This window comes from Balaenoptera ricei, chromosome 19, assembly GCF_028023285.1.
Source record: "Balaenoptera ricei isolate mBalRic1 chromosome 19, mBalRic1.hap2, whole genome shotgun sequence".
Taxonomy (NCBI): Eukaryota; Metazoa; Chordata; class Mammalia; order Artiodactyla; family Balaenopteridae; genus Balaenoptera; species Balaenoptera ricei.
This window is the reverse complement of record NC_082657.1, coordinates 3,118,205-3,145,929: the sequence shown is the minus strand read 5'-3', so window position 1 is coordinate 3,145,929 and position 27,725 is coordinate 3,118,205. Positions and strand designations below refer to the sequence as shown.

General features: G+C 58.2%; 3 protein-coding genes across 11 annotated transcripts; 2 read left to right on the top strand and 1 right to left on the bottom strand.

The window, feature by feature from the left end:
• Positions 1-270: 270 nt before the first annotated feature.
• Positions 271-6,663, bottom strand: C19H19orf85 (chromosome 19 C19orf85 homolog). The gene is made up of 2 exons (XM_059905392.1): positions 6,491-6,663; positions 271-643 (listed from the first exon to the last, which is right to left on the bottom strand). The coding sequence occupies exons 1-2, from the start codon at positions 6,661-6,663 to the stop codon at positions 271-273; spliced, it is 546 nt and encodes a 181-aa protein (XP_059761375.1).
• A 10,442-nt stretch (positions 6,664-17,105) lies between these two features.
• On the top strand, positions 17,106-24,743 carry ZNF628 (zinc finger protein 628). Of its 5 annotated transcripts, XM_059905659.1 has the most exons (4): positions 17,106-17,297; positions 21,055-23,721; positions 24,463-24,528; positions 24,678-24,743. In XM_059905659.1, the coding sequence occupies exons 2-3, from the start codon at positions 21,060-21,062 to the stop codon at positions 24,501-24,503; spliced, it is 2,703 nt and encodes a 900-aa protein (XP_059761642.1). In that variant the 5' UTR covers positions 17,106-17,297; positions 21,055-21,059; the 3' UTR covers positions 24,504-24,528; positions 24,678-24,743. The 5 variants fall into 5 exon arrangements, with proteins under 5 accessions (XP_059761642.1, XP_059761641.1, XP_059761639.1 ...); XM_059905658.1 differs by lacking the exon at positions 24,678-24,743 and having other exon boundaries at positions 24,393-24,481; XM_059905656.1 differs by lacking the exons at positions 24,463-24,528; positions 24,678-24,743 and adding an exon at positions 20,188-20,263 and having other exon boundaries at positions 17,109-17,297; positions 21,055-24,294.
• NAT14 (N-acetyltransferase 14 (putative)) lies at positions 24,742-27,714 on the top strand. Of its 5 annotated transcripts, none has more exons than XM_059905793.1 (3): positions 24,742-24,796; positions 25,515-25,630; positions 26,521-27,714. In XM_059905793.1, exons 2-3 carry the CDS (start codon positions 25,559-25,561, stop codon positions 27,067-27,069), a joined length of 621 nt encoding a protein of 206 aa, XP_059761776.1. In that variant the 5' UTR covers positions 24,742-24,796; positions 25,515-25,558; the 3' UTR covers positions 27,070-27,714. The 5 variants fall into 5 exon arrangements, with proteins under 5 accessions (XP_059761776.1, XP_059761775.1, XP_059761779.1 ...); XM_059905792.1 differs by lacking the exon at positions 24,742-24,796 and adding an exon at positions 25,014-25,119; XM_059905796.1 differs by lacking the exon at positions 24,742-24,796 and adding an exon at positions 25,050-25,119 and having other exon boundaries at positions 25,454-25,630.
• Positions 27,715-27,725: the final 11 nt, after the last annotated feature.

Genomic DNA, 27,725 nt, shown 5'->3' with positions numbered 1-27,725 from the left:
CTGGGAGAAGACCCATGAGGCCGTGGTCAGAGGTGGGAGTCTGGGCTTGGTTCATATTCCCAGAGGCTGCCAGGAGGGTAGTGGATGGGACAGGGGGCTCCTGGGGGGGCGGTGGCTGAAGAGCTGTCACGGAGGGAGGGGCAGTTTGGTTTGTCTGGGAGCCTGGGCTGGGTTGTGATTGGGTGTCATGGGGAGCGGGTCCCCCAGCCTTCAGGGATCCTATGAGAATGGCAGGCACAAGACACCTCTCACCTGCCCATCCAACCCCCCTCAGGAGCTGAGAGCTCTTTCCCTCCCCCCCAGGGCATGCAGGGTAGGGAGCAGGGGGTCGTAGAAGTGTGGGTCCTGCCTCAGGTCCGCCTGGCCCAGCACACAATGGGACAGGTCAGATGGCACTGAGGGACACTCTGGGGGGACCACAATGTCCTCAGAGAGGTCGTGGGTGGAGGCGTCCAGGGCAGCGAGACTCAGGCTGGGGCCGGCATGGGGTGCCTCAGTGGGAGCCACAGCACAGGCCATCCCCAGGAAGGGGGCTGGAGGTGGTGGAGGTGGCCTTTGGGGTGGCGGTCTCTGGGGAGGTGCCTCCTGGGACAGGATGGATATGGCCAGGCGCTGGGTGGCAGCTTTGATCTTGGCAAACTGCCTGCAGAGAGAGCCAGGCATTAGCTGGGTGACCACGAAGGATTCCCCTCCCATCTGCCATCCCAGGAGTGATTTGTCCCTTCTCTCCCTCCACATTTTTCTTCTCTGTGCTAGTGTCTCTGCCCCGGGTCCACTTTCATGAGTCTGACAATGTAATCTTTTTAACCCCATTCATAGGGAAGCTCTGAACAGCTGTGGGGTTTGTGCACTGCACAAGATAGCACATCTCGTCCAACACTACGCACATTTTTTTTTTATTTTTATTTTTTTATGGCTGTGTTGGGTCTTCGTTTCTGTGCAAGGGCTTTCTCTAGTTGTGGCAAGCGGGGGCCACTCTTCATCGCGGTGCGCGGGCCTCTCACTATCGCGGCCTCTCTTGTTGCGGAGCACAGGATCCAGACGCGCAGGCTCAGTAATTGTGGCTCACGGGCGCAGCTGCTCCGTGGCATGTGGGATCTTCCCAGACCAGGGCTCGAACCCGTGTCCCCTGCACCGGCAGGCAGATTCTCAACCACTGCGCCACCAGGGAAGCCCACTACGCACATTTTTGACATTTAGATTTAATATGACTATATTCCAACATGTAAAAGTAAAAAATGTCTTAAGGAAGGGGTGCCTTTAAAAAAGTTTTCACACAAAGGCTCACTGTGGGCTGGCAATGTGACTATAACATGATGCCCTGTGCATTCTACTGCCTAAATAGTTATGAATCTGCATCTCCACCAACCCTCTCAGTATCTCCACTAACCCCTGGTTGGAGTCCCCAGCTTCCCCCACCTGGATGACGGTAATAGCCATTGCACGGGTCTCCCCCCAGTATTCCTAACCCCTCAGTAACAATGCAGACGGATCTCACAAACTGTTAGGGGCTGAACTGTGTCCCCCTAAAATTCATATGTTGAAGTTTTAACCCCCAGGACCTCAGAATGTGACTGTATTTGGAGACAGGGTCTTTAGAGAGGTGATTACATTAAAATGACATCATCAGTGTGGTCCCTAATCCAGCGAGAGGAGATTAGGACACACAGAGGGATGACCACGTGTGAAGCCAAGGAGAGAGGCCTCTCCCTGCCGACACCTTGATCTCGGACTTCAGCCTCCAAAATCATGAGAAAGTATCAATACATTTCTGTTGCACCAGTCTGTAGTGTTTGATTTTGGAAGTTCTAGCAGGTTAATGCCAAAACATAATGTTGAACAAAAGCGGTGAGACTTAGAATAAGTGGATACGTGACGCCATTTAAATAAAGTTCAAAAACAGGCTAACTCAATCGACAGTGAGAGAAATCAGGATGTGTGGCTCATGGGAAGGAGGTACTACCAGGGTCTCTGGGACAAGGAATGCCCTGTTCCTGGATCTGAGTGTTGGTTACGTTAGTGGGGCCCCTTTGGGAAAATTCATTAAGCTCCACACGGATGATGTGTGCATTTTTTTGTACTATGTTAAACTTCCAGGAAAAGGTTTATTTAAAAATGTATCTGATATTGTATGACTCTGTTTATGTGAAATGTCCAGAATAGGCAAATCCCTGGAAACATAGAGCAGATTGGTGGTTACCAGGTGCTGGTGGGGAGGGGAGGATGGGGAGGGAATACTAATGGGTACCGATTCTCCTTTGGGGTTGATGAAAATGTTCCAGAACTAGGTGGAGGTGATGGTTGCAAAACATTATGAATATATAAAATGCCTCTGAATTGTACACTTTAAAATGTTCAAAATGATGAATTTTATGTTACATATATATATATATATTGAATTAATTAATTTAATTTATTTATTTTTGGCTGCATTGGGTCTTCGTTGCTGCACACGGGCTTTCTCCAGTTGCGGCGAGCGGGGGCTATTCTTCCTTGCGGTGCACGTGCTTCTCATTGTGGTGGCTTCTCTTGTTGCAGAGCACGAGATATAGGCGCGCGGGCTTCAGTAGTTGTGGCGCATGGGCTCAGTAGTTGTGGCTCGCGGGCTCTAGAGCACAGGCTCAGTAGTTGTGGCACACGGGCTTAGTTGCTCCGCGGCATGTGGGATCTTCCCGGACCAGGGCTCGAACCCGTGTCCCCCGCCTTGGCAGGCGGATTCTTAACCACTGCGTCACCAGGGAAGCCCAGTGTTATATATATTTTACCATATTTAGTGAGAACTGCCACTGTGACACTGTCTTTGATGCCAAGGAGAATAGTTATGCTCTGAGTGCCCCAGGGAAAGTTTTCAGTAATGGGAGGTCAGGTTAAATGACAGAGAGGGTGCGAGGGTGGGGGCGGGGGACTGATTTAAGATTCATGACAACTACATGCCATGTATGGTCCCTGACCTGAACAAAGTAAGGATAAATGGTGTTTAGGGCTGAAGAGTCGTGACATTTGTGATTTACTTTTAAACTATTTAAAAACATATAGATGAAGGAAATAGGTTAAGATGTTATGGACAGTAAAATCTAAGTGATGTTACATGAGGGATCAATAGGTCAGTGGCTCTTAAACTTCAGTGCACAACAGGAAGGACACCTGGAGGGCTTGTGGGAATGCTAGTTCCTGGGCCCCTGAGTTTCTGTGGGGGGGGTCCGAGAATTTGCATTGCTAACACGTTCCCAAGCGATGCTGAGGTGCTGGTACTGCTGGTCTGGGGACCACCTTTTTAGAACTGCTGCCTCAGACAACTGTCTTGACTTTTCTGTGGGTTTGAAAAATGTTCACAAAAAGTTAAAATTTCATAGCGTGGGTGGGAGGGGGTTCCTGAGCGAGCAGGGCCTGAGCGGACCTGGAGGGAGGAGGAGGGCGTGGGTGGGAAGGTGCTGAGGAGAGCTTGTCTCTGACCTGGATCTTCCTAGGCTGAGCTTGAGTGCTGAGGGGAATGTGCTTCAGAGCTACCTGGGCTGCCCTCGAGGCCACTGGTGGGCAGCCTGTGTCTCTGGGGAGCATGTGGCAGAACCGGGCATGGGGTGGGGAGGTTTGGGATGCTCTCGCAGAGAAGCTGGCCCTGAGGAGCAGGGAGGACAGACAGGGAGCCTGGGAGGCCAGAGGCTGGCATTATCACAGGGTCCAGATTGGGGCGAGGGCTGAAGATAGGGAGGGGTCCTTGAGCAGTTGATGAGGAGGCTGAAGAGGAGTTAGGAGGCCAGCTCTGGAACACAGGGCTGGACCCTGTTTGGGGACGTGAGTGTTTTCCTCTTCAGTGGTGTACGTGTGTGTGCGGGGTGAGCATTCTGGGTGCGGCCACAGCTGGGCATCCTGGTGGAAGGCGGCTTGCAGTGTGGGCGCAGTGGCTAGGCTGGACCGGGCTCCCATCTACTCAAATTTGGTTCCACGACCTCCTGAGGCAAGGTCCTGGGCTGGCTGGGAGGAGCCACCTACTTACAGAAAAGCAGGTCCTTTGGCAAGTCACTTTACCTCTCTGTGCCTCAGTTTCCTCATCTGAAAAAGGAGGATTATAAGAGCACCTACCTCCTGGGGTTACTGTCAGGGAGTAATGAGTTCATACTCACTGTAATTGAGTACTGGGAGTTAAAACTGAAGTACTTAGAACAGTGCTCGGCACATATTAAGTATCAGATAAATTTTAGCGACCATCATCGCCATCACCATCATCCTCACCATCACCATCATCCTCACCATCATCATCACCATCACCATCATCACCATCATCCTCACCATCATCATCACCATCACCACTATCACCATCATCCTTATCATCATCATGACCATCACCATCACTATCATCATGACCATCGTCATCCTCACCATCACCATCACCATCACCATCATCCTCATCACCATCACCATCACCATCACTATCATCATCACCGTTATCATCCTTACTACCATCATCACCATCACCATCATCACCATCATCCTCACCATCATCATCACCATCACCACTATCACCATCATCCTTATCATCATCATGACCATCACCATCACTATCATCATGAGCATCGTCATCCTCACCATCACCATCACCATCATCCTCATCACCATCACCATCACCATCACTATCATCATCACCGTTATCATCCTTACTACCATCATCACCCTCACCATCATCATGATCACCATCACCATCATCCTCATCACCATCACCATCACTGTCATCATTACCATCATCATCCTTACTATCATCATCACCATCACTGTCACCATCACCATCACCATCATCCTCATCATCATCACCATCATCACCGTCATCATCAAGTCCCTGAGATGCTATATCCAGGCAGGACTATAAAGTGGTCCAGAGCTTGGGCTCTGGATTCAGACTGCCTAGGGTTGTATCAACTGTCTAGCTGTGTAGCCTTGGACAAGTCATTGGACCTCTCTGAGCTTCCTTGTCTGTAATATAGGGGAAAGACAGAACCTACAGTGTGAGTTTGTTGGGAGCATTAAGTGACGTAGTGTATGGCAAGGCCTTAGTACACTGTACCTGGCACACAGCAACCTCAAAAAATGGTTACTGTCAGAGGGTGAGGGGAGAGCACAGGGCAAGGTGGGATGGTGCTGGGTGGGTGTGAGAGGGGGGACAGGCTGAGCAGAGACCTGAAGGAACAGAAGTCTCCATCCACATTCCTGGAGACAGGGAAAGGCATTGTACCACAAAGGGAAGAGCATATGCAAAGGCCCAGAGGCTGAATGGTGAAGTGCTAGATGGGGAGCTGAGGCTGGCAAGGGGAACAGGGGCTAATAGGGCAGAGCCTTTGTCCTGAGGGCGATGGGGAGCCATGGGAGAGGGGCCAAGTGTGGTGTGTGGGTTAGAAAGGCGCTACCTTCAAAAAGCCCCAGAGTCGGACCCCATCTCCACACCCCAGTCCCCCACCCATCATCTGAACCACCATCATCCCTCGCCTGGATCACTGCAGTAGCCTCCTACACAATCTGATCTCCGCTCAACAGTCAGAGGGATCCTTTCAGATTGTACCACATCCCAGCCCAGAGCCCAAGTCCCTCCAGAGGCCCATGAGGTCTCCACGATCAGGCCCCTGTTTCTTTTGAACCTAATTCCCTTTCCCTTTCACTCTGTTCCAGCCACCCCAGCCTTCTTACTTGCCCTCGAACACACCAGGGATGTTCCTGCCTCAGGGTCTTTGCACGTGCTGTCCCCTTCCTGGGATGCTCTCCCTCAGACATCCACAGGGCTCCTTCCCTCACCTCTCTCAGGTCTCTGCTCAAATGTCACCTCCTCAGTGAGGCCTTCCCTGACACCTTACCGAAAATACCAACCCTCCCCCAGCATGCCCTCCGCAGCACTTATCACCTTCGAACACACCATATTGTTTGTAAAAATCGAGGTAAAATTCATATCACTTAAAATGAACCATTTTAAAGTGTGCAATTCACTGGCATTCAGTACATTCATGATGTCGTGCAACCACCACCTCTAATTAGTTCCAGAACTTTTCATCACCCTGGAAGGAAACCCGGTACCTATTAGCAGTCTCTTCCCGTCACCCCCCACCCGCCCCTGGCACCCACTAATCTGCTTTCTGGCTCTGTGTATTTGCCCGTTCTGGATGTTTCACAGAAATGGAATGATACAATAGGTTGCCTTTTGCGTCTGGCTGCTTTCACTCAGCACCGTGTCTTCAAGGCTCCTCCGCTTTGTCGCATCATACCGTATCATTCGTCTCTTTATTTTGGCTGTCCCTTATCAGCTGCCTGCCCACTGGAACACGAGCTCCATGAAGACAGAGAATTTTGTCTGCTTTGTACTGATGGGTCTCTGGGGCCTGGCGCACAGTCGGCACTCAGTAAATGCATACTGGTGTTGATTGCATCCAGCTCCGGGGTCCACTTCTGTCTGTTCGGTCTGGGCCTGGTCTCCCCAACACCAAGGGCTCCCCTCCCACCCCGCCCCCCTCACCTGCAGATCTGGTTGTGCAGGAACCTCCTGTGGTTGGGCCTCCTTTTGGGGGGCCGGGGCTGCCGGGGGTTCAGGGTGCGCAGCACATAGGCGGCTGCCCCAGTCACGAAGGCACACAGCTCCCGGGGGCCGGGCTCGGAGATTCCAGGGGCTGCCGGAGCCCCGGGGTGCATGGCCAGGGTGATGTGGAGTAGCTCCCCACAATGCTGATCATAAAGCAGCCCCCCAAATCTGTGAGGGGCAAGGAGCAGCCAGGGCTGGGGGTTCAGGGCTGGGGGTGGGGGGACAGGAAGAGAGATGGGCTTTGGGAGGGTGGGTGGGCTGTGCAGGGAAGGGCCCTCCCCGGGCTGGCAGAGGCAGGGCCTGGGCAATTAGAACAGGGCCTTCCTCCTGTGCCCTCGCCTCATCCCTGAGGTTTGAGGCACCTGTAGGTGGGGGTCTGATATAGGAAGGCAAGGGGGCAGGGAGGGGAGGGGTCTTTTTGTGTGCCCCCCAAGGGCCCAATGAGCACATAGTTGGACCTGCGATCTGGGACAGTGCAGTGTAGGTGGGGGGCCAGAGAAAAGCTCCTGGAGATGGCCAATTAAGGGGACAAAGCCCTCATTAAGGAAGCGAGGCCAGGAGCCGAGTCAAGTGCAGCGATTAGCGTGGAGGAGCAATGATTGCAGGCTAGCGGAGGGGCGGTGGGAGGCTTGGGTGCGGGCTGGGAAGGAGGGGAGGTGGCCCCCCGGGGGCATGCCGGGAGCCCCCCGCTGTGGGCAGACATCCCACATCCACCCACCCACCTCCAGACCCACTTGCCCGTGCCTCCTTGCCTCCCTCTGCCCCAGGCCCGGCGCCGCGGGGAAACAGCCTCAGAGAGCAGCTTGCCGGTGCCCAAGGTCTTCCAGCCTGCAGGAGGGGCTGGCTTCGGGGGGAGGGTTGACCCCCAATCCTGCGTTTCATTTCATACCCGAGCTTCTGAGTGAGCAGGGGAGAGGGGAGGGGGGACACCTGTGGTATGGGCCTCGCTGCTCAGGTGGGTGACATGGGTGACAGCCAAGCTGTGGCAGGAGGGGAAGAGAAAACATGGGCATGGTTCCCCCCAAGGCATTTCACTGGGGGACTGGGGGGCCCTGGTGTTTCCGGGGGGCTGGGACGTGGCAGGGAGGAGGGGCTGGCTCCTGGGGCTGGGAGTGGGGTCCTCTTGCCTCTGGGAGGGTGTTGGCCAGAGTGGGAGAACCTGGTCTCGGCCGGTGCGGGAGGGGGCGTCTCAGTGTTTGCTCTGAGAAGACTGCATTGGGGGTTTGTGTCGGGAGGTATATGAGCGTCCTGCGGATGCCCTAACACATTATCGCAAACCTAGTGGCTTAAAACCATGCACAGGGGCTTCCCTGGTGGCACAGTGGTTAAGAATCTACCTGCCAGTGCAGGGGAAACGGGTTCGGTCTGGGAAGATCCCACAGGCCGCGGAGCCACTAAGCCCGTGCGCCACAACTACTGAGCCTGCGCTCTAGAGCCCATGAGCCACAAATACTGAAGCCTGTGCGCCTAGAGCCCATGCTCCGCAACAAGAGAAGCCACCGCAATGAGAAGCCCGCGTACCGCAATGAAGTGTAGCCCCTGCTCGCCGCAACTAGAGAAAACCCACGCATGGCAACAAAGACCCAGTGCGACCAAAAATAAATAAATAAATAAATTTATTTTTAAAAAACCCAAAAACCACGCACAGGGATTATCTCGCAGTTCTGGGGGTCAGAAGTCCAAGATGGGTCCCACGGGCTAAAGTCAAGGTGTTGCTTCTGGAAGCTCTAGAGGGAATCTGTTCCCATGCCTTTTCTGGCTTCTAGAGGTCTCCCAAATTCCCTGCGTTGTGGCCCCTTCCTCCGTCTTCAAAGTGCATCGCTCTGCCCTCTCCTCTGTTGCCCCATCGCCTTCTGACCCCGACCCTCCTGTCTCCCTCTTATAAGGACTCACTGCGAAATCCAGGATCATCTCCCCCTCTCAAGATCCTTAACTCCACCACACCTACAAAGTCCCTTTCGCCGTAAGTCACACAGTTGGAGGTTCTGCAGGTTAGGACGTCGGCGTCTTTGAGGCGGGGCACAGAGGGAGAGGCTTGGCCCCAGTGGTGGCTCCTCCCGGGCTCCCCTCAAGGCCACGTTAACTGGGCCAGTGGTTGCAGCCCCTGAGGCTGAGCCTGGGGCTGCCCCCGGCGCCCCCAGCGCGCAGGCAGGGAGAGAGACACAGAACAGCGAGGGCTTCCCCCGGGGCTCCCCAGTGCCTGACACGCTGCACCTCGGTGAGGCCCCCCACCCCTGGGCACTCACGGGAAGGCATTAGTGTCCCTATTTCCCGAAGGAGAAACTGAGGTCCGGGCACACAGTCACCCAAAGTCACAGGCAGCTGAGCTGGGGGATTTAACCCACATGGGGAAAAAAAAAACCCTTAGGAGGGAAACTAAGAACTTTCTAAAAGCTCTCATAGTTGTTAAATACTAAAGTATATTATTTCTAAGATCTATTATAAATATCCTTTTTTAAAAAATTTATTTATTTATTTATGGCTGCATTGGGTCTTCGTTGCTGTGTGCGGGCTTCCTCTAGTTGCGGGAGCTACTCTTCGTCGCGGTGCGTGGGCTTCTCATTGTGGTGGCTTCTCCTGTTGTGGAGCTCGGGCTGTAGGTGCACGGGCTTCAGTAGTTGTGGCTCGCAGGCTCTAGAGCACAGGCTCAGTAGTTGTGGCTCACGGGCTTAGTTGCTCTGCGGCATGTGGGATCTTCCCGGACCAGGGCTCGAACCTGTGTCCCCTGCATTGGCAGGTGGATTCTTAACCACTGCGCCACCAGGGAAGGCCCTATAAATATCCTTTTTGTCCCCCAAATGATACCTTGATAAAATTATCAGCAGCAAATTATAAAAGACTCTGGCTCAAGAAGAGAATATACATAGGACTCCTTCCTCCCACCCCCGGCCAGGCGGCTTGTGGGATCTTAATTCCCTGACCAGGGATTGAACCTGCACCCTCAGCAGTGAAAGCGTGGAGTCCTAACCACTGGACCACCAGGGAATTCCCAACATAGGAGTCCTTTTGTTTATATATATATATATATATATAATATTTGTTTATTTATTTGGCTGCACCAGGTCTTAGTTGCGGCATGCGGGATCTAGGTCCTTGACCAGGGATCAAACCCGGGCACCCTTCATTGGGAGCGCAGAGACTTAGCCACTTGCACCAGGGAAGTCCCAAGGAGTCCTTTTGAAATGAGAGCTACCAAATGTAATATAGTGTAATGTTAGGGAATAATTAAAAAACAAAACAAAACAAAACGCAGTGCCACCACTTGGGAGATCCTGTGTCCTGATTCCAGCTTCCATTACCTCACTGGTAAAACTGGGATAAGAAGGTAGCACAGAGGGGAAATGCTCCAAGCTCGCACAGCGAGTAAGTGGCACGGCTGGGGTCTGAACTTGAGATAGCACAGGCCCGAGGCCAGGCCTTTGCTTCCCAGGCCCGCTCACCATCCAGCGATGCCACAGGCAGCGTCGGCACAGCGGTGGCATCCCGGTGGGCAGTGGCAGTGGCAGAGGCCCAGCCAGGTGCGGGGCTCAGGGTGGGGACCACCTGGCAGAGGTTGCCAGAGGCCCAGTCCCTTGGGAGTGTACTGTGAGCTGCAGTCAGTGAGGCCAGTAGCGGCGGGTGGGCCAGACGCCAAGTGCCACCCGTGTGCCTCACCACAGCCGAGGACAGGGCAGCGTGGACACAGGTGTGGGGACATGATGGGCCCCCAGCGCTCCGCCCCCAGCCCCTGTGACTCCCCGTCTGTCTGGGACTCTCACCAGCTCTGGTGTTGTCTCTCCACCCCCTTGCTCTCTCCTGCTCCGCCCCCTGGCTCTCCTGCCCCTCGCTGGGTTGTCTGCAGCCCTCTCCTCTCCACTGTGTCTCTGAGGACGCCTGCCACCACTCGTGTGCTTCTGGCTTCTCTCACCGTGTCTGTCCCTTTCACCACCTCTCGAGTGTCTCTCAGACTTTGACTGCCTCTCTGTCTTGGTCTGGGCAGACTCTGTGTGTGTGTGTGTGTGTGTGTGTGTGTGTGTGTGTGTGTCCTGGACACACGGGTGGTGTTGTGGGTTGGCATGGAAGGTTTCCTGTCCTGTTGCTCTCAGGCCCAGAGGGGAGGGCCCAGGGTCCCTTGGAAAGGGGCTAGGAGGGGAGTAGACCCCCAGGTCTCTGGAGGATTGGAGGTCAGAGCTCAGGCCCCAGGACAGGCAAGGGGCCACCCCTGCATGGCTGGGGCATGACCTTTGCTAACCCAGCTCCAGGAGTGGGCTCAAATCCAAGGCATCAGGAGCCAAGGGCAACATCTGCTGGCCAGCTCTGTCCCACCGCCAGACCAGCCTGGAATACACCGGAGGCCACCGGCCGGCCGGCAGGGTCTGGCCTGGGGATGTTCCACCAGGGGGCGCCAACGTCCCAGGCTGGCGCTGGGACTCCCCGCTGGAGTGTCCTCAAGGTGTGGCCTTTCTCCCCCTGTTTTCGATCTTGATAAGAGTCGCTCACAGCTGGGAGCTGGCTTCATCTGATGTTTGTTGAGGACCTGCACTTGCAGGTATGAGAAGTTATTCACAGGCTCCTTTCTCCTATCCCAGGCCTTGGAATTGGGGGTGGGTGGGGCGCATGTAATCATTCAACAAACATTTATGGGGACTTCCCTGGTGGTCCAGCGGTTAAAACTCTGAGCTCCCCATGCAGGGGGTCAGGGTTAGATCCCTGGTCAAGGAACTAGATCCCGCATGCTGCAACTTAGAGCCCGCGTGCCGCAACTAAAAGATGCCGCATGCCGCAACTTAAAAAAAAAAAAGAGATCCTACATGCCGCAACGAAAGATCCCGCTCGCTCAAGGAAGATCCTGCGTGCCGCAACTAAGGCCCAGCGCAGCCAAATGAATAAATTTTTTTTAAAAAAGCATTTATGGAGCACCTACTGTGTGCAGAAGCTGCGGATGCAGTGGTGAGCGAGACAAGCACCGTCTGTCCCTGTAGGAGCCTGGGAGGGAGACGTCTGTAAACAAGAAATTATGGTTCCAGATGTGCTGTGAGGATGCTGAGACTGGACAGTAAGTTGGAGGCCGGACGGGGCAGGGGTGCTGCTTCAGTTGGAGAGGCCCTCTCTGAGAAGGTTATAATTGTCTTGCAACCTTAATGGAAGAGGTAGCAACCAGGAGCTTCCCAGGCAGAGGGCACAGCAGGTGCAAAGGCCCTGAGGCAGGAGCAAGCTTGAAGGGAGTGAGAGAGGTAGAGTGATGGGAGGAGGTGAAGTCAGAGAAGTGGATGGGGGCCAGACCCGCGGGGCTTTGTAGGCTAGGCAGGAGTTGGGTTATGAGGGCAAGAATGACGGGGAGCCATGGAGGGTTTGGGACACAGGTAGTTCCCGGAGCTCAGGGCCCTGCCCCAAACCTCCTTTGCAGGCCTCGCTGACCCTGCCCCTACATCCCTCTCCAGTGTGGGGAGGGGGAAACTGAGGTGACAGGGCCAGGCTGGGAGCCCAAACAAGGCTTGTCCCTCCTTGCCTCCACCCAGCTCCTATGCTGCCTCTCTTCACCCAGTCCAAGAGGGACTTTGTTCCCCTTAAAATTTATTGTAAAAATGTACAGGTGGCAGGTTCCTGGTGTCCCCAGCCCGTAACTCAGAGGGGCCAACACTGTCGTATTTGTTTTACATCTTTTCTTCTGAGAAGAGCAATGGGCTGAATCGTGTCTTCCCAAACTCATGTGTTGAAGTCCTAACCACCATACCTCAGAATGTGACTGTATTCACAGATAAGGTCTTTAAAGAGGTAATTAAATTAAAATGAGGTCAGTAGAGTGGGCCCTACTCCTATATGACTAGTGTCCCTACAAGAAGAGGAAATTTGGACACAGGTGCAGAGGGGAGACCATGTGAGGACACAGGGAGAAGGTGGCCGTCTGCAAGCCAAGGAGAGAGGCATCAGGAGAAACCAACCCTGCTGACACCTTGATCTTGGACTTCCAGCCTCCAGAATAGTGAGAAAATAACTTTCTGTTGTTTAAGCCACCCAGCCTGTGGCACTTTGTTATGGCAGCCCGAGCAAACCAACACAAGAAGTGTATTAGTTATCTGTGCTGCATAACAAGTTACCACAAACACAGTGGTGTAAAACAACATGCATTAATTTTCTCACAGTCCCCGTGGGTCAGGAGTCCAGGCACCACAGTTGAGCTAGGTCCTTAGCTCAGCGTTTCACAAGGCTGCAATCAAGGTGCAGGCTGAGGTTGGGGTCCTCTTCCAAGCTCGCATGGCAGAATTCGTTTCCTTGCATCTGTAGAACCCTTGGAGGCTGCTGTCTTCAAGGCCAGCAGGAGAATCACTGATATTCCACTGCTCTGACCTCTAGACCCAATTTTAAAGATCTCGCCTGAGTAGATCAGGCCCACCCAGGAAAATCTTCTTGTATTAGTCAGGGTTCTCCAGAGAAACAGAACCAATAGGCTCTATCTCTATCTATCTATCTATCTATTTATCTATCTATCTAGAGAGATTATATATATTACATATATAAAGAAATCTAGGAAAGTCCCTGGTGGTCCAGTGGTTAGGACTCCACGCTTTCACTGCTGAGGGCCTGGGTTCCATTCCTGGTTGGGGAATTAAGATCCCGCCTGCCACGCAGCCAAAAAAACAAAAAACAAACAGAGGGGTCTGTTTTCCCCACACAGGTGGGACCCTGTGAACTGTCCTCCTCCAGGGAGTCTGCCCTAGTTTCCCACCAGGCTGGGTGAGGGGTCTCCTCTGGCTCCCATGCCCTGGGCGGCCTCCATGGGCTTCTGACACGCATGTGAGACCCGCTAGATAGGCCTTGGATGGAGCTGGACCCTGGGGCTGGAGACACTCCCAGTTAAGTCCCTTCCTGGTTGCAGGAATCACTTCCAGCTCTGTGCCTGGCCAAGAACCTTCAGAGAGCCTTTATTTACTGCCCCGCCAACCCCAGTGAACTGGGGATGATGCCCCTTCCATGTGGAGAGGCCTGGCAGGGCAGGGCAGGCTGGGGCGCCCCATGAGAGCCCCCAGAGGTGCTGGAAAGGAGCATTCTCAGTCTGTGGGAGGCACAGGCTGGCCCCTTGGTTCCTTCTTCCTGGGACAGCTGACAGCTGTGACTTGGGGACTTCTCTTGCCTGCCCCCTACCCTCCCCCCCCACTTAAAGTGTATCTCTGCTCTTTTTACTCCACTTATGTGAAAAAGGATATTTTATTTTAGTTTTTATTTATTTTTTTATTGGAGTATAGTTGCTTTACACTGCTGTGTCAGTTGCTGCTGTACCGCAAAGTGTATCAGCCATAAGTATACATATATCCCCTCTTTTCTGGATTTCCTTCCCGTTTAGGTGACCACAGAGCACTGAGTAGAGTTCCCTGTGCTCTACAGTAGGTTCTCATTAGTTATCTATTTTATACATAGTAGTTTGTATATGTCAGCCCCAATCTCCCAGTTCATCCCACCACCACACCCCACTTTCCCCCTTGGTATCCATACGTTTGTTCTCTATGTCTGTAGGATATTTTATTTTTAGTCTGTGGCCTTGGGAGTCCTGTCTTTGCCCCCAGACACCTCCTCTGGGGGGTTGGGTGAGGGCTGCTCCAGGGAGAGGTGTCCCCAACCCTAATTCTCTCTTCTCCAGTGAGCGCAGGCTGTGCTGTCACCAAGGTGTTGGACTGAGTGGCCAAAACCAGAATCGAATGTCCACACAGCAGGAGGACACCCCACACTTCCAGAGGGAAGGGAGGCTGGCCGAAGGGCTCAGGTGTCTGGGGTCCAGGAGCACTGGTGGGGGCACGGTGAGTGGGACCTGAGCCCCCTCCATGCTCTGTAATCAAAGTGGGCAGGGCCCAGACTCTGGTCCTGGATGAGCCACGTTGGAGCTGGACTGCCTGAGTGAGAAGCCTGGCACACGTCCCCCACTCCCTGGAGTGTGGCTGGTAGGGATGGGTGAGGGAGAGTGGGGAAGAGGGAAGGGCCACGCTCCCCAGTTCCTACCAGGGTTTCTCCTCTCCTTCGACTACTTCCTTGGGATGGGGGTGCAGACCTTGCCAATCCTTTTGGCTGGGATGGGGGTAAATGCAGACACCCTCACGTGCACACAGGGCTTGTGGGACGTGAGTGACAACCTTGGGCCCAGGGAAGTGTTGGGTAGGTAGTCTTGGCCACCTTCAAAGACTGCAGTCCCCACTCCCATCCCTGTACCCCATGGGAAGAATGGTTCACCTGGCTGGCAAGGCAGGGGGCTCAGGGGGACTGGGGCTGGATGGGATGCCTGATCTAGTGGGAGGGGTTCAGCTGCGAAAAGTACCTGGGACGGGGTGTTGTTGGCTGGAAATAAGAATGCCTGGGGGGACTTCCCTGCCAGTCCAGTGGTTAAGACTCTGCGCTTCCACTGCTGGGGGCGTGGGTTCAATCCCTGGTGTTTGATCCCCGATCAGGGAACTGAGATCCTGTGTGCTGCGTGGCGCGGCCAAAAAAAAAAAAAAAAAGGATGCCTGGGGACTGGACAGGCGTATGTCCAGATGTTTGCTTAGTCCCACATCAAGCCTTCACCCACTGCCCCAGCCCTGGACATGCCCCCACGCCCATCTCTCCTACTGTATTTTTTCTCTGAGACGCTTAGCAGCACATAGCATGGGATATGTGTTATTTATTATGTCTTGTTTATTGCCACCCTTCACCCCCTGTAGATTTTGTAAACTCACTGGGACCGAACTTTTGTTGCCCCCTCCCAAGCCCCCATTGCTATGTCCCAGCTGCTAGGGCAAGATCTGGGGAGGGTCCTGGGTAAGGACTGAGGGTCTGGACACTACAGAATCTGGACTGGGTGCCTCTGATAACTTCCTATGGTATCTGTGTCAGCTGCAGAGGACTCCGCATACGAGGCTCCATGAGGGGTCCAGCTCAGGGATGGATGGGGGGACAACTCCTCTTCCCATCCGTGTCCCTGGAGAGCCAGACACGGTGTTAGCGTCCCATCCCTCACCCCACAGGGCTGTTACTGCTGTCTTGAAAATGAGCCTGTCAAATCTGCACAACTTTTTTTTTTTTTTCCTCCCCAAAGAGGCCCCGGGCCCCGAGAGTGGGAGCCAGTTGCTCATAGGGGATCCTCCCTCCATCCCCAAGCCTCCGTTAGAGGCCAGAGCCTGATGTGTTGAGGAGCCTTGGATACAGACCGCAGGGGGCAGGGCCTGCAGGTCTCTCCTCTTCCTAGCTTTCCCCTCTTTACTCCTTAACAGCTCAGAACTCTCCTCAGGTGTCCCTCCCCGCCCCCCCCCCCCACCCCCCCACCCCAGTGCCTCTGGCAGCTTCGTTTCTGGCAGGGGAGGTGAAAGCTGAAGTGAGAGGAACGTTTGGGCTGAACTGGAAGCCAAGGGTTTTATATGCATGAATTCACTGGAGATTTCATAAAGACCCTGCTGGGCAGGGACAGGTCCAACAGCTCAGATCACGCCTGAGTCCCAGCCTGCCTGGGGGCCTTGGGAAACTGTATGGGAGGCTGTAAAAATTCACTCATTCAACAGAGTGCCGTCTGCTTCTGATTAAGCCCCTTATTGGTTGTTGGGGACACCTGGGTGGCAAAGTCAGACCCCATCCGTCTGTCCTGGAACAGAGATGAGTGCCGCTGAGCATGTAATGGGACCCCACCTAGCACAGGGGCTTTCTGGTAGTTGAGAAGGGACGCGGTAAGGGTAGCCGTCAGGCTGAGGAGGATTGCCTTGGAACAGTGGTTCTCAACCAGGGGAACTGCAGCCAGGTCTGGAGACGGCTGTCATAACGTGTGGTGGAGGGGAGCGGGGTGGCGAGGAGGGCTGTTGGCCTCTAGTGGGTTAGGGTTAGGCCACTATGCTGCTAGCCACCCTACAAGGCACAAGACAGCCCCCACAGTAAAGAAAGGCCGGCCCAAATGTCACCAGTGCCATGGTTGAGAAACTAGTTGGATGACCCGCAGAAAAGTCAGTTTGACTTAGAGGCCGAGGCTGGTGAGAGCTGAACATGGGAAGGAGGGAGAGGGGATTCAGGACAGCCCGTTTTCCCCTAAGCCCCCAGGCTGCGAAGGAGGCAGGGGTCCCTGGTGCCCTGGGCAGCCCCCTGCATAGCAGGGCCCAGGTTCCCCAACAGCCGCACTAGCGAGACTGCAACAGACTCCCGGGAACCGCAAGCACGAGGGACCTTTTGGGGGCAGGAAGCACTGCGGGCTTCAGTTTTCCCAACGGGGTAAAAATTGGGAGCCCCGAGGCCTGGGCGTGGGGCCAGGCCAGGAGTGACCACATCCCTGGTGGGCGACGCCTGCTCGGGAACCGCGCTGCGGGGGAGGATTCTATCACAGACGAGAGGGAGTCGATGCTAACAAAGGGGAACGTGCGACCCTGCGTCCCGACCCAGCTTTCCCCGGCCTTGGGCCGACCCCCGCGACCGCTGCAAGGACCGAGTGGTCGGGGTCCCGAGAGTACTACAACTCCCAAGATGCCTCGCGCCGCCTGCGCCAGGAAGGGCCGACACGGCCGGCGGCCAATGGGGGGTACGGAGGCGGGGCCTCTGCGCACGTGGCGTCCTGACGCACGGACGGCGACGTCGGGGTTTGTGTGCGCGAGAGGCCGCCGATAAAGGTTGGGTGCCTCGCGCCGGGGGCCGTTGGGAGGGAGCGTGCCCCCGCCCCCTCCCCGGCCCCCACTCCTGCACCGCCGCTGCAGGGGCCCCGCCTTCCCATCGACCCCCGCGGGAAGGCCCTGGGTCTCCCCAGCTCATTCCCCGGTCGGGGCCGCAGGTGAGAGACCGGAGGGGCGGGGGTGGGGGAGGGACCGGAGGGCGGAGACGTTGGGGAAACGGCGAACGTGAAACCGGAAGGGATGCCTTAAAGGGAAGGGTGCTACTTCACCTCCGACTTTTGTCCGCCGGTCCGGCTCCGCCCCCTTAAAGGGCAAGGGGCTGCTTTTTAAAGGGGCGGGGGCAGGTTGTGCAGTTTATAAAGAGCTTCCCGCTTTAATTTAAGAGAATAAATTGTCTCTTTAAAGGCCGGTGACAGTGTCCCAGATACTGAAAGAAAAGCTTCTGAATCCTAGTGGCTTCAAAGCAGTCCCTAGTTTAGCTGAGAAAGGGTGGAGATGGTTGTGCAGGAGCAGGATCCTCTTAAAGGGGAAGTCGGGCCTGATGGAAGGGTGTGGCCCGGCCTTTTGAAGAGGATGCTCTTTACCAGATAAGATGGGTCCCGGCTCTTCCAGAGCACGGATGTCTCCTGTTTAAGGCATGCCGGCCTTCTGAAAGACACGTGCAGCTTCCTGGGATAACCTCTTAAAAGGACTTGCTTACATTTTAAAGGGGACGCTCATCTTTTTAAAGGGAATCTATATGGCTTGTGCAAAGGGATGCCCAGCTTTCTTTCATTCAAGATATGTTCACTGAGTACTCACTCTGTGCCAGATATTATTCTAGGCGCTGGGATGCAACAGTGAACAAGATGCCACTAGCATCTAGTGGACCGAGGCCGGGGATACTGCTAACCAACTTGCAATGCAGGAAACAGCCCCCTGTCCGGCTCCAATCTCAACAGTGCTGATGCTGGGAAACTCTGATTATAAAGTAGGTTAGAAGGTGATAAGCCCTATGGAGAAAAAAAATAAGTCAGGGAAAGAGAATGCGGCATGCTGGGAGGGGTTGCAGAGTTAGGTAGGGTGGTCAGGGAATAATTCCCCAAGATGACATTTCAGCAAAGACTTGGAGGTGAGGGAGGGAGCTTACTGGATATTGGAGGGAAGGGGGTACAAGGCAGGGGCCTGTGTGGGGCCCCAGGTGGGAGTGGGCATGCCTGACCCGGCCCTGTGACCAGAGTGCTCTGAGGGTTGGAGAGGCTAGCAGGACGGTCAGGGAGGAAAGGAAGCCATAGGCCGTGGGAAGTCTGTAGGTTCTTGTAAGGGATTAGTTTTCTGCTCTCAAATGGGAGCAGTGGAAGGCTTTAGCAGAGAGGAATGAAATGGTCTGTGTTGGCAGTTTCCATTCAGCCTCTGTGTTGGGAACAGACTGGGGGTAGGAAGAGTAAGGGTGGAAACTAGGAGAGCTGTCAGAAGGCTGTTGCAGTTGCCCAGGAGGGAGATGTTGGTGCCCTAGAAAAAGGTGGTAATGGGGGACTTGGTGGGAAGTGGCCAGATTCCAAGGATGCTCCTGCTGGACTAGGGGAGTCGGCTGACGGACTGGTCATAGAGAGTGAGGGAGAAAGAGGAGGTGAGGATGCCCTGGGACTTTGGGCCTGAGCAAGAATAAAGGTGTTTTTGGAGATGGACCAGACTGGGAGTGAAAGAGATATTTGCGGGGGCCAGAGAGGGGAGAGAGCAGGAGGAAAAACTGGAGTTAGGCTTTGGGCATGTTAAGGTTGAGGTGTCTTATTAGGCATCCGAATGGCATAGTCCACCAGGGGTGTAGGTTTCAAAGGACAGGTGGCAAGTGGAGATCAATTTTGGAATTGTCCAGTTTATAGATTGTGAAGTCCCAGGAGTGGGTGAGGGCTTCCAGGGAGAGTGTGGATACAGAATAGGAGGCTTGATAGAACCCTGGACTCTCCTGCATTCACAAGTAGGACTAGCACCCGAAACTGAGAAGGGTGGCAGGTGAGGAGCGCGGTATCCCAGAAGCCAAGGGGACTGGTTTAAGGAGAGGGAGAATAAGGCGTCCATTGACCACTGAGCAGAGACCACTGGATTTAGCAACTAGGAGGCCATGAGTGGAGGGGGCGGGGGGAGGATCTGATTGACAGGGTTTGAGATGGGAAAGAGCATGTATTGATGGCACTTTTAAGTTGCTTTGCTGCAAGGAGACAGAAATGAGGCCAGAGCTGGAGGAGGAAGTGGGGTGAAGGGTTTTTGTTTTTTTAAAGATGGGAGGGCTTCCCTGGTGGCGCAGTGGTTAAGAATCCGCCTGCCAATGCAGGGGATACGGGTTCGAGCCCTGGTCCAGGAAGATCCCACATGCCGTGCAGCAGCTAAGCCCGGGTGCCACAACTACTGAGCCTGTGCTCTAGGGCCTGCGAGCCACAACTACTGAGCCCACGTGCCACAACTACTGAAGCCCACGCGCCTAGAGCCCGTGCTCCACTAGAGAAGGCACCGCAATGAGAGGCCCGCGCACCGCAACGAAGTTAGCCCCCGCTTGCCACAACTAGAGAAAGCTCGCGCGCAGCAATGAAGACCCAACACAGCCAAAAAAAATTTTTTTTTAAAGTTATAAAGATGGGAGACCTGGCTTGTGGGTACACTGATGGGAACGGTCCAGGAGATGAGGAGAATCGCTGTAGGTGGGAAGTCAGAGTCTTTAGGCCCAGAAGTAGGCAGGCGGGAAGGGGTAGTGCAGGGTTTCTCAGCCTCAGCACCACTGGCGTTTTGAACTGATTGCTCCTTGCTGTTTGGGGGCTGGGGGTGGTGCTGTCCTGTGCCTCGTAGGACGCCGAGCAGCGTCCCTGGCCTCTGCCCACTAGATGCCAGTGGCACCTGCTCCTCCAGTCGACAGCCAGATAACCAGAACAGTCTCCAGGCATTGCCACGTGTCCGCTGGGGTGGAGGGCGTGGTGGTGGTGGTGGTCCAGGGAGCTTCCATTGCCCCACTGAGAACCACCAGTGTAGTTGTTGGAAGATGGGAATGTTCTCTTCTGGTTGCTTTTATTTTCTCAGCGACAAGATCAATGGCAGGGTCACCTGCTAAGAGCAAGAGGGGATAGGAGAGAGATTTGAGGGGAAAAGAAACATGGCAAGTATCACCTGGTGGGATGGGTGAATGGACCAGAGAAATGCAGCATGAGCAATGCAGGGTGTTGGGGAGGGAGCTTTGAGATCCTTGGGCACGAATGCAAAAGGAGGCTGAGGCCAGGCACTTTCCAGTCACCAGCAGCATCTGTGCTGGATAAGGGGGGCAGTGAGGGTGTGGATGAGGGGGCGGAGGATGCGGAGCCCACAGGATCAATGGGTGGTAGATATGGCTGAACCTAGGGATTCTGGGTTAGGGTCCCAAGAGGGAGAGGTGGAGCAGGATGGGTGGTGGTGGAGAGTGGATGCTCACAGAGGCTTTGTCTGTCGTGAAAGGGTTTGGGGTGTGGCAGTGGAAGCGGGTATTGAGGCAGGATGGGGATGAGGTCTTTAGAGGGACCAGAGGATCCAAAGCGCGGTGCTAGAGACCCCAGCCTTCTTCGAAGACACTGCCTGTCTTCAGAGGGACTGAGCATAGCCGGAAAGGCAGTACCTGGCCTCATAAAGGCCACGTCCAGCAGTCCAGCCTCCTGGAGGAGATGGCCGGCATGGTGGGGGGCGGGGCGACCAGCTCCTCCCAGTTTGCCATACGTTTCCTTTTTAGCACCCAAAGCCTTCCGTCGTGGGCAGCCTCTCCAGCCAGAGCTGACCTGCACTACAGGAAGCCGTAATCCTAAGGGATGTGTCCCGTGCCTCTCACAGGGCCACCCCGTGGGTTTGGGGTTGAGATAACCCGGTGTGTGGGCGGAGGTGGGGGGAGCGCCCGCCCTCGCCTGACCCGGAATCCCTCCCCAGGTGTGATGGTCGGCTCCCACACGGACATGGCGCCAGCCTCTACCGCAGAGGGGGCCGGGGAGAAGCCGGGCCCCGCGGCTCCGGCCCCCACGGCCCAGTATGAGTGTGGGGAGTGCGGCAAGTCCTTCCGCTGGTCGTCCCGGCTCCTGCACCACCAGCGCACGCACACGGGCGAGCGTCCCTACAAGTGCCCCGACTGCCCCAAGGCCTTCAAGGGCTCCTCGGCCCTGCTTTACCACCAGCGGGGCCACACGGGTGAGCGGCCCTACCAGTGCCCCGACTGCCCCAAGGCCTTCAAGCGCTCGTCGCTGTTGCAGATCCACCGCAGCGTGCACACCGGCCTGCGGGCCTTCACCTGCGGCCAGTGCGGCCTGGCCTTCAAGTGGTCGTCCCACTACCAGTACCACCTGCGCCAGCACACGGGCGAGCGGCCCTACCCCTGCCCGGACTGCCCCAAGGCCTTCAAGAACTCGTCCAGCCTGCGGCGCCACCGGCACGTGCACACGGGCGAGCGGCCCTACACCTGCGGCGTGTGCGGCAAGAGCTTCACGCAGAGCACCAACCTGCGGCAGCACCAGCGCGTGCACACGGGCGAGCGGCCCTTCCGCTGCCCGCTCTGCCCCAAGACCTTCACGCACTCGTCCAACCTGCTGCTGCACCAGCGCACCCACGGCAGCGCCGCCGCCCCCGCCGCGGGCGCCGCCCCCGCCCCTCCGCCGCGGGAGCCCGGCGGCAAGGTCTTGGTCTCGGAGGCCTACCTGCAGCGGCCCCTCCAACCCCCCAGCCCGCCGGCGCCCCCGCCGCCCGCGCCCCCGCCCGTGGTGCCCGAGCTCTTTCTGGCCGCGGCCGAGACCACGGTGGAGCTGGTGTACCGCTGCGACGGCTGCGAGCTAGGCTTCGGCAGCGAGGAGCTGCTCTTGGAGCACCAGCCTTGCCCCGGGCCGGAGGCGCCGCCCCCGCCCGCGGACGCGCCCTCGGAGACGCGGAAGGCCGACCCTCCCCCGCCGCCCTCCCTGTCCCCGCCGTCCCCCTTGCCGCAGCCCCCTCCCGCCGCCGCTGCCCCTGGCTTCGCCTGCCTCCCCTGCGGGAAGTCCTTCCGGACAGTGGCCGGCCTCTCCCGCCACCAGCACAGCCACGGGGCGGCCGGCGGGCAGGCGTTCCGCTGCGGCAGCTGTGACGGCGCCTTCCCGCAGCTGGCCAGCCTCCTGGCGCACCAGCAGTGCCACGTGGAGGAGGCCGCGGCCGGGCGCCCGCCCCCCCAGGCCGAGGCTGCCGAGGTCACCTGTCCCCAGGAGCCGCTCGCCCCCGCCCCCGCCCCGCCCGCGCCCGCGCCCGCCCCCGCTTCCGCGGAGCGACCCTACAAATGCGGCGAGTGTGGCAAGGCCTTCAAGGGCTCATCGGGGCTGCGCTACCACCTGCGGGACCACACGGGCGAGCGGCCCTACCAGTGCGGCGAGTGTGGCAAGGCCTTCAAGCGCTCGTCGCTGCTGGCCATCCACCAGCGCGTGCACACCGGCCTGCGGGCCTTCACCTGTGGCCAGTGCGGCCTTACCTTCAAGTGGTCGTCGCACTACCAGTACCACCTGCGGCTGCACTCGGGCGAGCGGCCCTACGCCTGCGGGGAGTGCGGCAAAGCCTTCCGCAACACGTCGTGCCTGCGGCGCCACCGGCACGTGCACACGGGCGAGCGGCCCCACTCCTGCGGCGTGTGCGGCAAGAGCTTCGCCCAGACCTCCAACCTGCGGCAGCACCAGCGCGTGCACACGGGCGAGCGGCCCTTCCGCTGCCCGCTCTGCCCCAAGACCTTCACGCACTCGTCCAACCTGCTGCTGCACCAGCGCACCCACTCGGCCGAGCGCCCCTTCGCCTGCCCCATCTGCGGCCGCAGCTTTGTCATGGCCGCCTACCTGCAGCGGCACCTGAGGACGCATGCCCCGGCCAACGCCACTTCTGGCCCCGCAGCCCCCGGCGCCGGCCCCCAGCCCCCTGCCCCACTGGCTGCCGCCCCAGCCCCGTCCGCCACCCAAGATGTCCACGTCCTCCCCCACCTCCAAGCCACGCTCTCCCTAGAGGTGGCAGGGGTCACGGCCCAGGCCCCGCCCCCCAGCCCAGCAGCCCCCAACTCCCAGACGTTTCTCCTGGTGCAGACTGCCCAGGGCCTCCAGCTGATCCCCAGCAGCGTCCAGCCCCCCACACCCCCGCCGCCCCCCGCCCCCCCCAAGCTCATCTTGCTGCCCTCCTCCAGTACTGGTGGTGGGGGCAGCGGTGCAAGGCAGGGCCCACGGGCAGTGGGGAAAGCTGGGCAGGGGGCTGGAGTAGTCTGGCTGCCAGGCCCTGGGGCACTAGGGGTGCAGGGAGGGAGCAACACCGGGGCCGGCGCGGGAGCGCAGAGCCTCATAGTTCTGCAGGATGTGGGGGCTGGGGAGGCAGGGCCGCCGGAAGTGAGCGGGGTCCAGCTCCAACCCCTTCGGCCAGCCCCGGAACTGACCACGGTCCAGCTCCAGCCGGCCCCGGAGGTGACCACGGTCCAGCTGCAGCCTGTAACGGGTCAGCTGTCCAATTCCAGTGGAGGAGCCGTCACCACTGAGGCGCCTAATCTGCTGGTGGTTCAGAGTGGGGCAGCGGAGGAGTTGCTGGCGGACCCCGGCCCGGGGGAGCCCGGTGACGGTGAGGCCAGCACTGGTGTGGTCCAGGATGTGCTCTTTGAGACGCTGCAGACGGAGGAGGGGCTGCAGAGTGTCCTGGTGCTGAGCGGGGCTGATGGGGAGCAGACCCAGCTGTGTGTGCAGGAGGTAGAGACCTTGCCCTCGGGGCTGGCTGAGCCGCCAACCCCTGGCCCGCCGGGACAGAAACTGCTCATTATCCGCAGTGCCCCGGCCACCGAGCTGCTGGAGAGTGGCAGCGTTGGGGGAGGCGCCGCTGCGCTGCAGCTGCTGGCCCCACCACCACCTGGCCCAGGCTCTGCTCCCGCGGGCGTCCCTGCGGCTCCTGCCTCCCAGATGGTACAAGTGGTTCCTGCGGGAGCTGCACCTGGGGGCATGACCCCCCAGGGCCTACCCTCCATCCAGATCGTCCAGACTCTGCCCGCAGTCCAGCTGGTGCACACGTTTTGAGTAGAACCACTGGTTCCCCTTCCTGCCCCACACAGAGACCCCGACTCACTGCCCGCCTGGGCTGGGCTGAGCTGGGGGGAGGGGAACTGCAGGCTGGGCTTGCTAATAAAGACCAGAATCTCCTCTCCTGTGCTTTTGTTTTATTTGTGGTTTGGGAGGTCACTGTCATGGCCATAGCCACCACTTGGGAACTTGGAGTCTCATCTCTTGCTTCCTGGTTCGCAGGTGACTTGCTTTGCGTCTTGGGGCCAGCCACTTCTCCTATGTGGGCTCTGTTTATCCTTTTTTAAAAAAGGGATGCAACGGTCACTATATGGGGGAGGCGTTGGAATCTAGAATCCTGGTCTGCCACTTGTTCTCTGTAAGTCACCCCACCCCTCCTCTCACGGAAAAATGGGTGGGTGGGAATGCCCATCCCGAATGTCACTGAGAGCCGGGGTGGGTTGGCTTGGGGTGGGGCAGTTTGGGAGCCAGTGGGCTCAAGATGCTGACGCGGCCCCTCCCGCGAAGGCCCTGGAACCATAGAGAATAGACCCACTGAGTTCGCCGCCCCGCCCCCACCCCCTGCGCTCAGGTTGCTTAGGAACCAGGGGACTTCGGGGAGCAAACCTGCGTTCAGCGCGCGCCCGGTAAGTACCGCTCCCCGCCCCCACCCCCACCCCGCCGGGTCCCCCGCTCCCATCCCCTGCCCCTTCCCCCGCCTGCGTCCTACAGGCCCCCTTTCTCTGTTGCTCCTCCCCTTGCAGGGTTGCCGCTCCCCGCCCTAGTCCATTCCCAGCCCACGCCCAGACTCTCCCCCCACCCCCTGCCAGAAGCTTGGCAACAGTTGCTAAGGCCGAGAGCAGGCACCGCCCCGCCCCCCAGTGCGCGAGTCTGACGTCACTTCCGCCGACGACCCCCTTCCCAACCCTGCTCCCCTCGCACCTTGTCAAAAGCGAAGCGACCCACAGAGGTGCTTGCAAGTCCTTGTTCCTGCGACAGACGCCGTTCGGGGGCGATTGGGGCAGAGAGGCTCTGGGCACTGGGGGGTGGGGAGCGCAGTCCATTCCCTGCCTGTGGGGGTAGTTTCGCTCACCCCCAGGGCCGCCCCGGAACCTGGAAGGGAGCCCGGTGTTGGCAGGTGTTGGCGTGCACCGGGCATTTAGGCGTAGATCGCTGGACACCACTGGGGGCCGGGGGGGCACCCCGAGAGACTTTAGAAAGGTCGATGGGTTGACGGGGAAGACTGTCCTGTCTCGGACCTCTCTTGGGACCTGACCTGGGACATACTGTTGCTTGATCCGCAGCTCTGGGGCGCTTTGGGGACGAGAGGTGCCCTCCTGACGCTGACCGGCTTGTTTTCGCCAGGTGCACGCCTGCTCCCTTGGGGGCGCGGGAGCCTGGGGGCTGCCATGGCCCCCAGCCACCTGTCGGTGCGGGAGATGAGGGAAGATGAGAAACCTTTAGTGCTGGAGATGCTGAAGGTGAGAGCGGGCAGGGGCGCCAGTGAGCCTGGGAGGGTGGGGTGGAGGGTACCAGTGAGGGGGGGCCGGGACACCAGTGAACCTGGGAGGGGACGGGGACACCAGTGAGCCTGGGAGGGGGCGGGGACAGAATGAGGGGATACCAATGAGCCTGGGGGGGCGGGGACACCAGTGAGTCTGGGGGAGGGTACCAGTGGGAGGGGCCGGGACACCAGTGAGCCTGGGAGGGGGCGGGGACAGAATGAGGGGGCACCAATGAACCTGGGGGTGGGGCGGGGACACACCACGGAGCCTGGGAGGGGGCAGGGCTGGCATTTGGAGTGGCTTCAGTCACCTTCCTGAGCCAGCCGTGACCCCCGGCGAGCAGTCTTTTGCTCCTAAGAGGGCCCTTGGGCCCTCCTCTCTCTAGTTCTTTCTCCCTACCCTGGGGATCAAAAAGGGTTTTCACCGCTGTAGGGCTGTGGAGCTGACCACACACCAACTCCTTCCCTATCCTGCCCACTTCCAGTCTTCCCTACGCCCCAGCCTCCTGCTTTTCAAAGTAGAGCCCTTGGGCCTCAGCCTGGCACTCGAGGACCCCCCAGGCGCCCCTCCAGCTTTCTCTCTTGCTTGGGGCAGCTCCTCCATCCAGCCTTCCCTGGTGCCCGGCGCCTGCCTCTCCACTGAAGTGGGAGCCCTCGCAGTTCCTAATTCACCAGCTCACTCATTCAGAGCCCAACGTGCCAGCCGTGTGGTCCCGGCCCCTCCGCCACAGGCCTCAGCTCACTGCCTTCCTTTCTCCTCCGGCAACCCCGGCCCCGGATCCCTCCCGGGCAGGGCCTGCCTCCTCCCCGCCCCGTTCCTGCTGCCCACGGGAGCCCCCCAACGCTGACTGCTCCTCCTGCCCGCAGGCTGGCGTGAAGGACACGGAGAACCGTGTGGCCCTCCACGCCCTGACGCGGCCACCGGCCCTGCTCCTCCTGGCGGCAGCCAGCAGCGGCCTGCGCTTCGTCCTGGCCTCTTTCGCCCTGGCCCTCCTCCTGCCCGTGTTCCTGGCCGTGGCGGCCATGAAGCTGGGCCTGCGGGCCCGGTGGGGCTCGCTGCCCCCGCCGGGCGGGCTGGGGGGGCCCTGGGTGGCAGTGCGGGGCTCGGGGGATGTGTGCGGGGTCCTGGCCCTGGCCCCAGGCTCCAGCGCTGGAGACGGGGCCCGGGTCACCCGCCTCTCTGTGTCTCGCTGGCACCGCCGCCGAGGCGTGGGCAGGCGGCTGCTGGCCTTTGCCGAATCCCGGGCTCGAGCCTGGGCGGGCGGCATGGGGGAGCCCCGGGCCCGGCTAGTGGTCCCGGTGGCCGTGGCAGCGTGGGGCGTGGCCGGGATGCTGGAGGGCTGTGGCTACCAGGCCGAGGGGAGCTGGGGCTGCATGGGCTACACGCTGGTGAGGGAGTTCAGCAAGGAACTATGACGCCAGACCCTGGAGGGAGGAAAACCAGCGCTTAGTGAGCACCTACTGTGTGCAGACACTTTCACACCGTCCTTCCGTGAATCCCCAGCCCACCCAGGGCCCAGAAACAGGCCTGCAGAGGGCAAGAGACCCCACCACAGCCTGACGTGTGTCTGTAGTGTTTGAACTTCTCAGAGAAGTCGGCCCATCTAACCCCTACCTCAGATTCTGTCTGCACTGAGAAGTCTCCCCATCTGTCTGTCTGTCTGTCTGTCTGTCTGTCTGCCAAGCCTGTGCCGTTTGTGCTACGAGCCTGGGAGAGACGTGGGGCAGGAGGAGAGGAGGCCGAGCAAGCCTGCCCCCCACCCCGACCAGGGTTAGGACTTAGGCAGGGGCACCCCAAACCGGGACAAGGCCCCCAGGGAATGGGGTGGGGCTTGATGCTGTGCTTGAAGTGGGTGAGGCTGCAGAGGCAGAGAGAGGGTGAGGGGCGCCTCTGCAGGGGAGGGTCGTCTGCCTCGAGAGCCCCAGGGGAGGGAGGGGGGTGGTGGGCACAGTGCTGCCCTCCCAGCCAGCCCCCCCCCCAGGAAGGTGAGAGCCCAGAGGGGCAGACAGACCCATCTGGTTTTTAACACCCGTTTGTTAATAAAGCCTGAAACTGCTGTGCGCCTGTCTCC

Coding starts and splice junctions, on each gene's coding strand:
- C19H19orf85 (XM_059905392.1), bottom strand. CDS start 6,663: ATGCACCCCGGGGCTCCGGCAGCCCCTGGAATCTCCGAGCCCGGCCCC. Junction 644..6,490: donor CTGCACAACCAGATCTGCAG/GTGAGGGGGGCG, acceptor CTCTCTCTGCAG/GCAGTTTGCCAAGATCAAAG.
- NAT14 (XM_059905793.1), top strand. CDS start 25,559: ATGGCCCCCAGCCACCTGTCGGTGCGGGAGATGAGGGAAGATGAGAAA. Junction 25,631..26,520: donor TAGTGCTGGAGATGCTGAAG/GTGAGAGCGGGC, acceptor TCCTGCCCGCAG/GCTGGCGTGAAGGACACGGA.
- ZNF628 (XM_059905655.1), top strand. CDS start 21,060: ATGGTCGGCTCCCACACGGACATGGCGCCAGCCTCTACCGCAGAGGGG.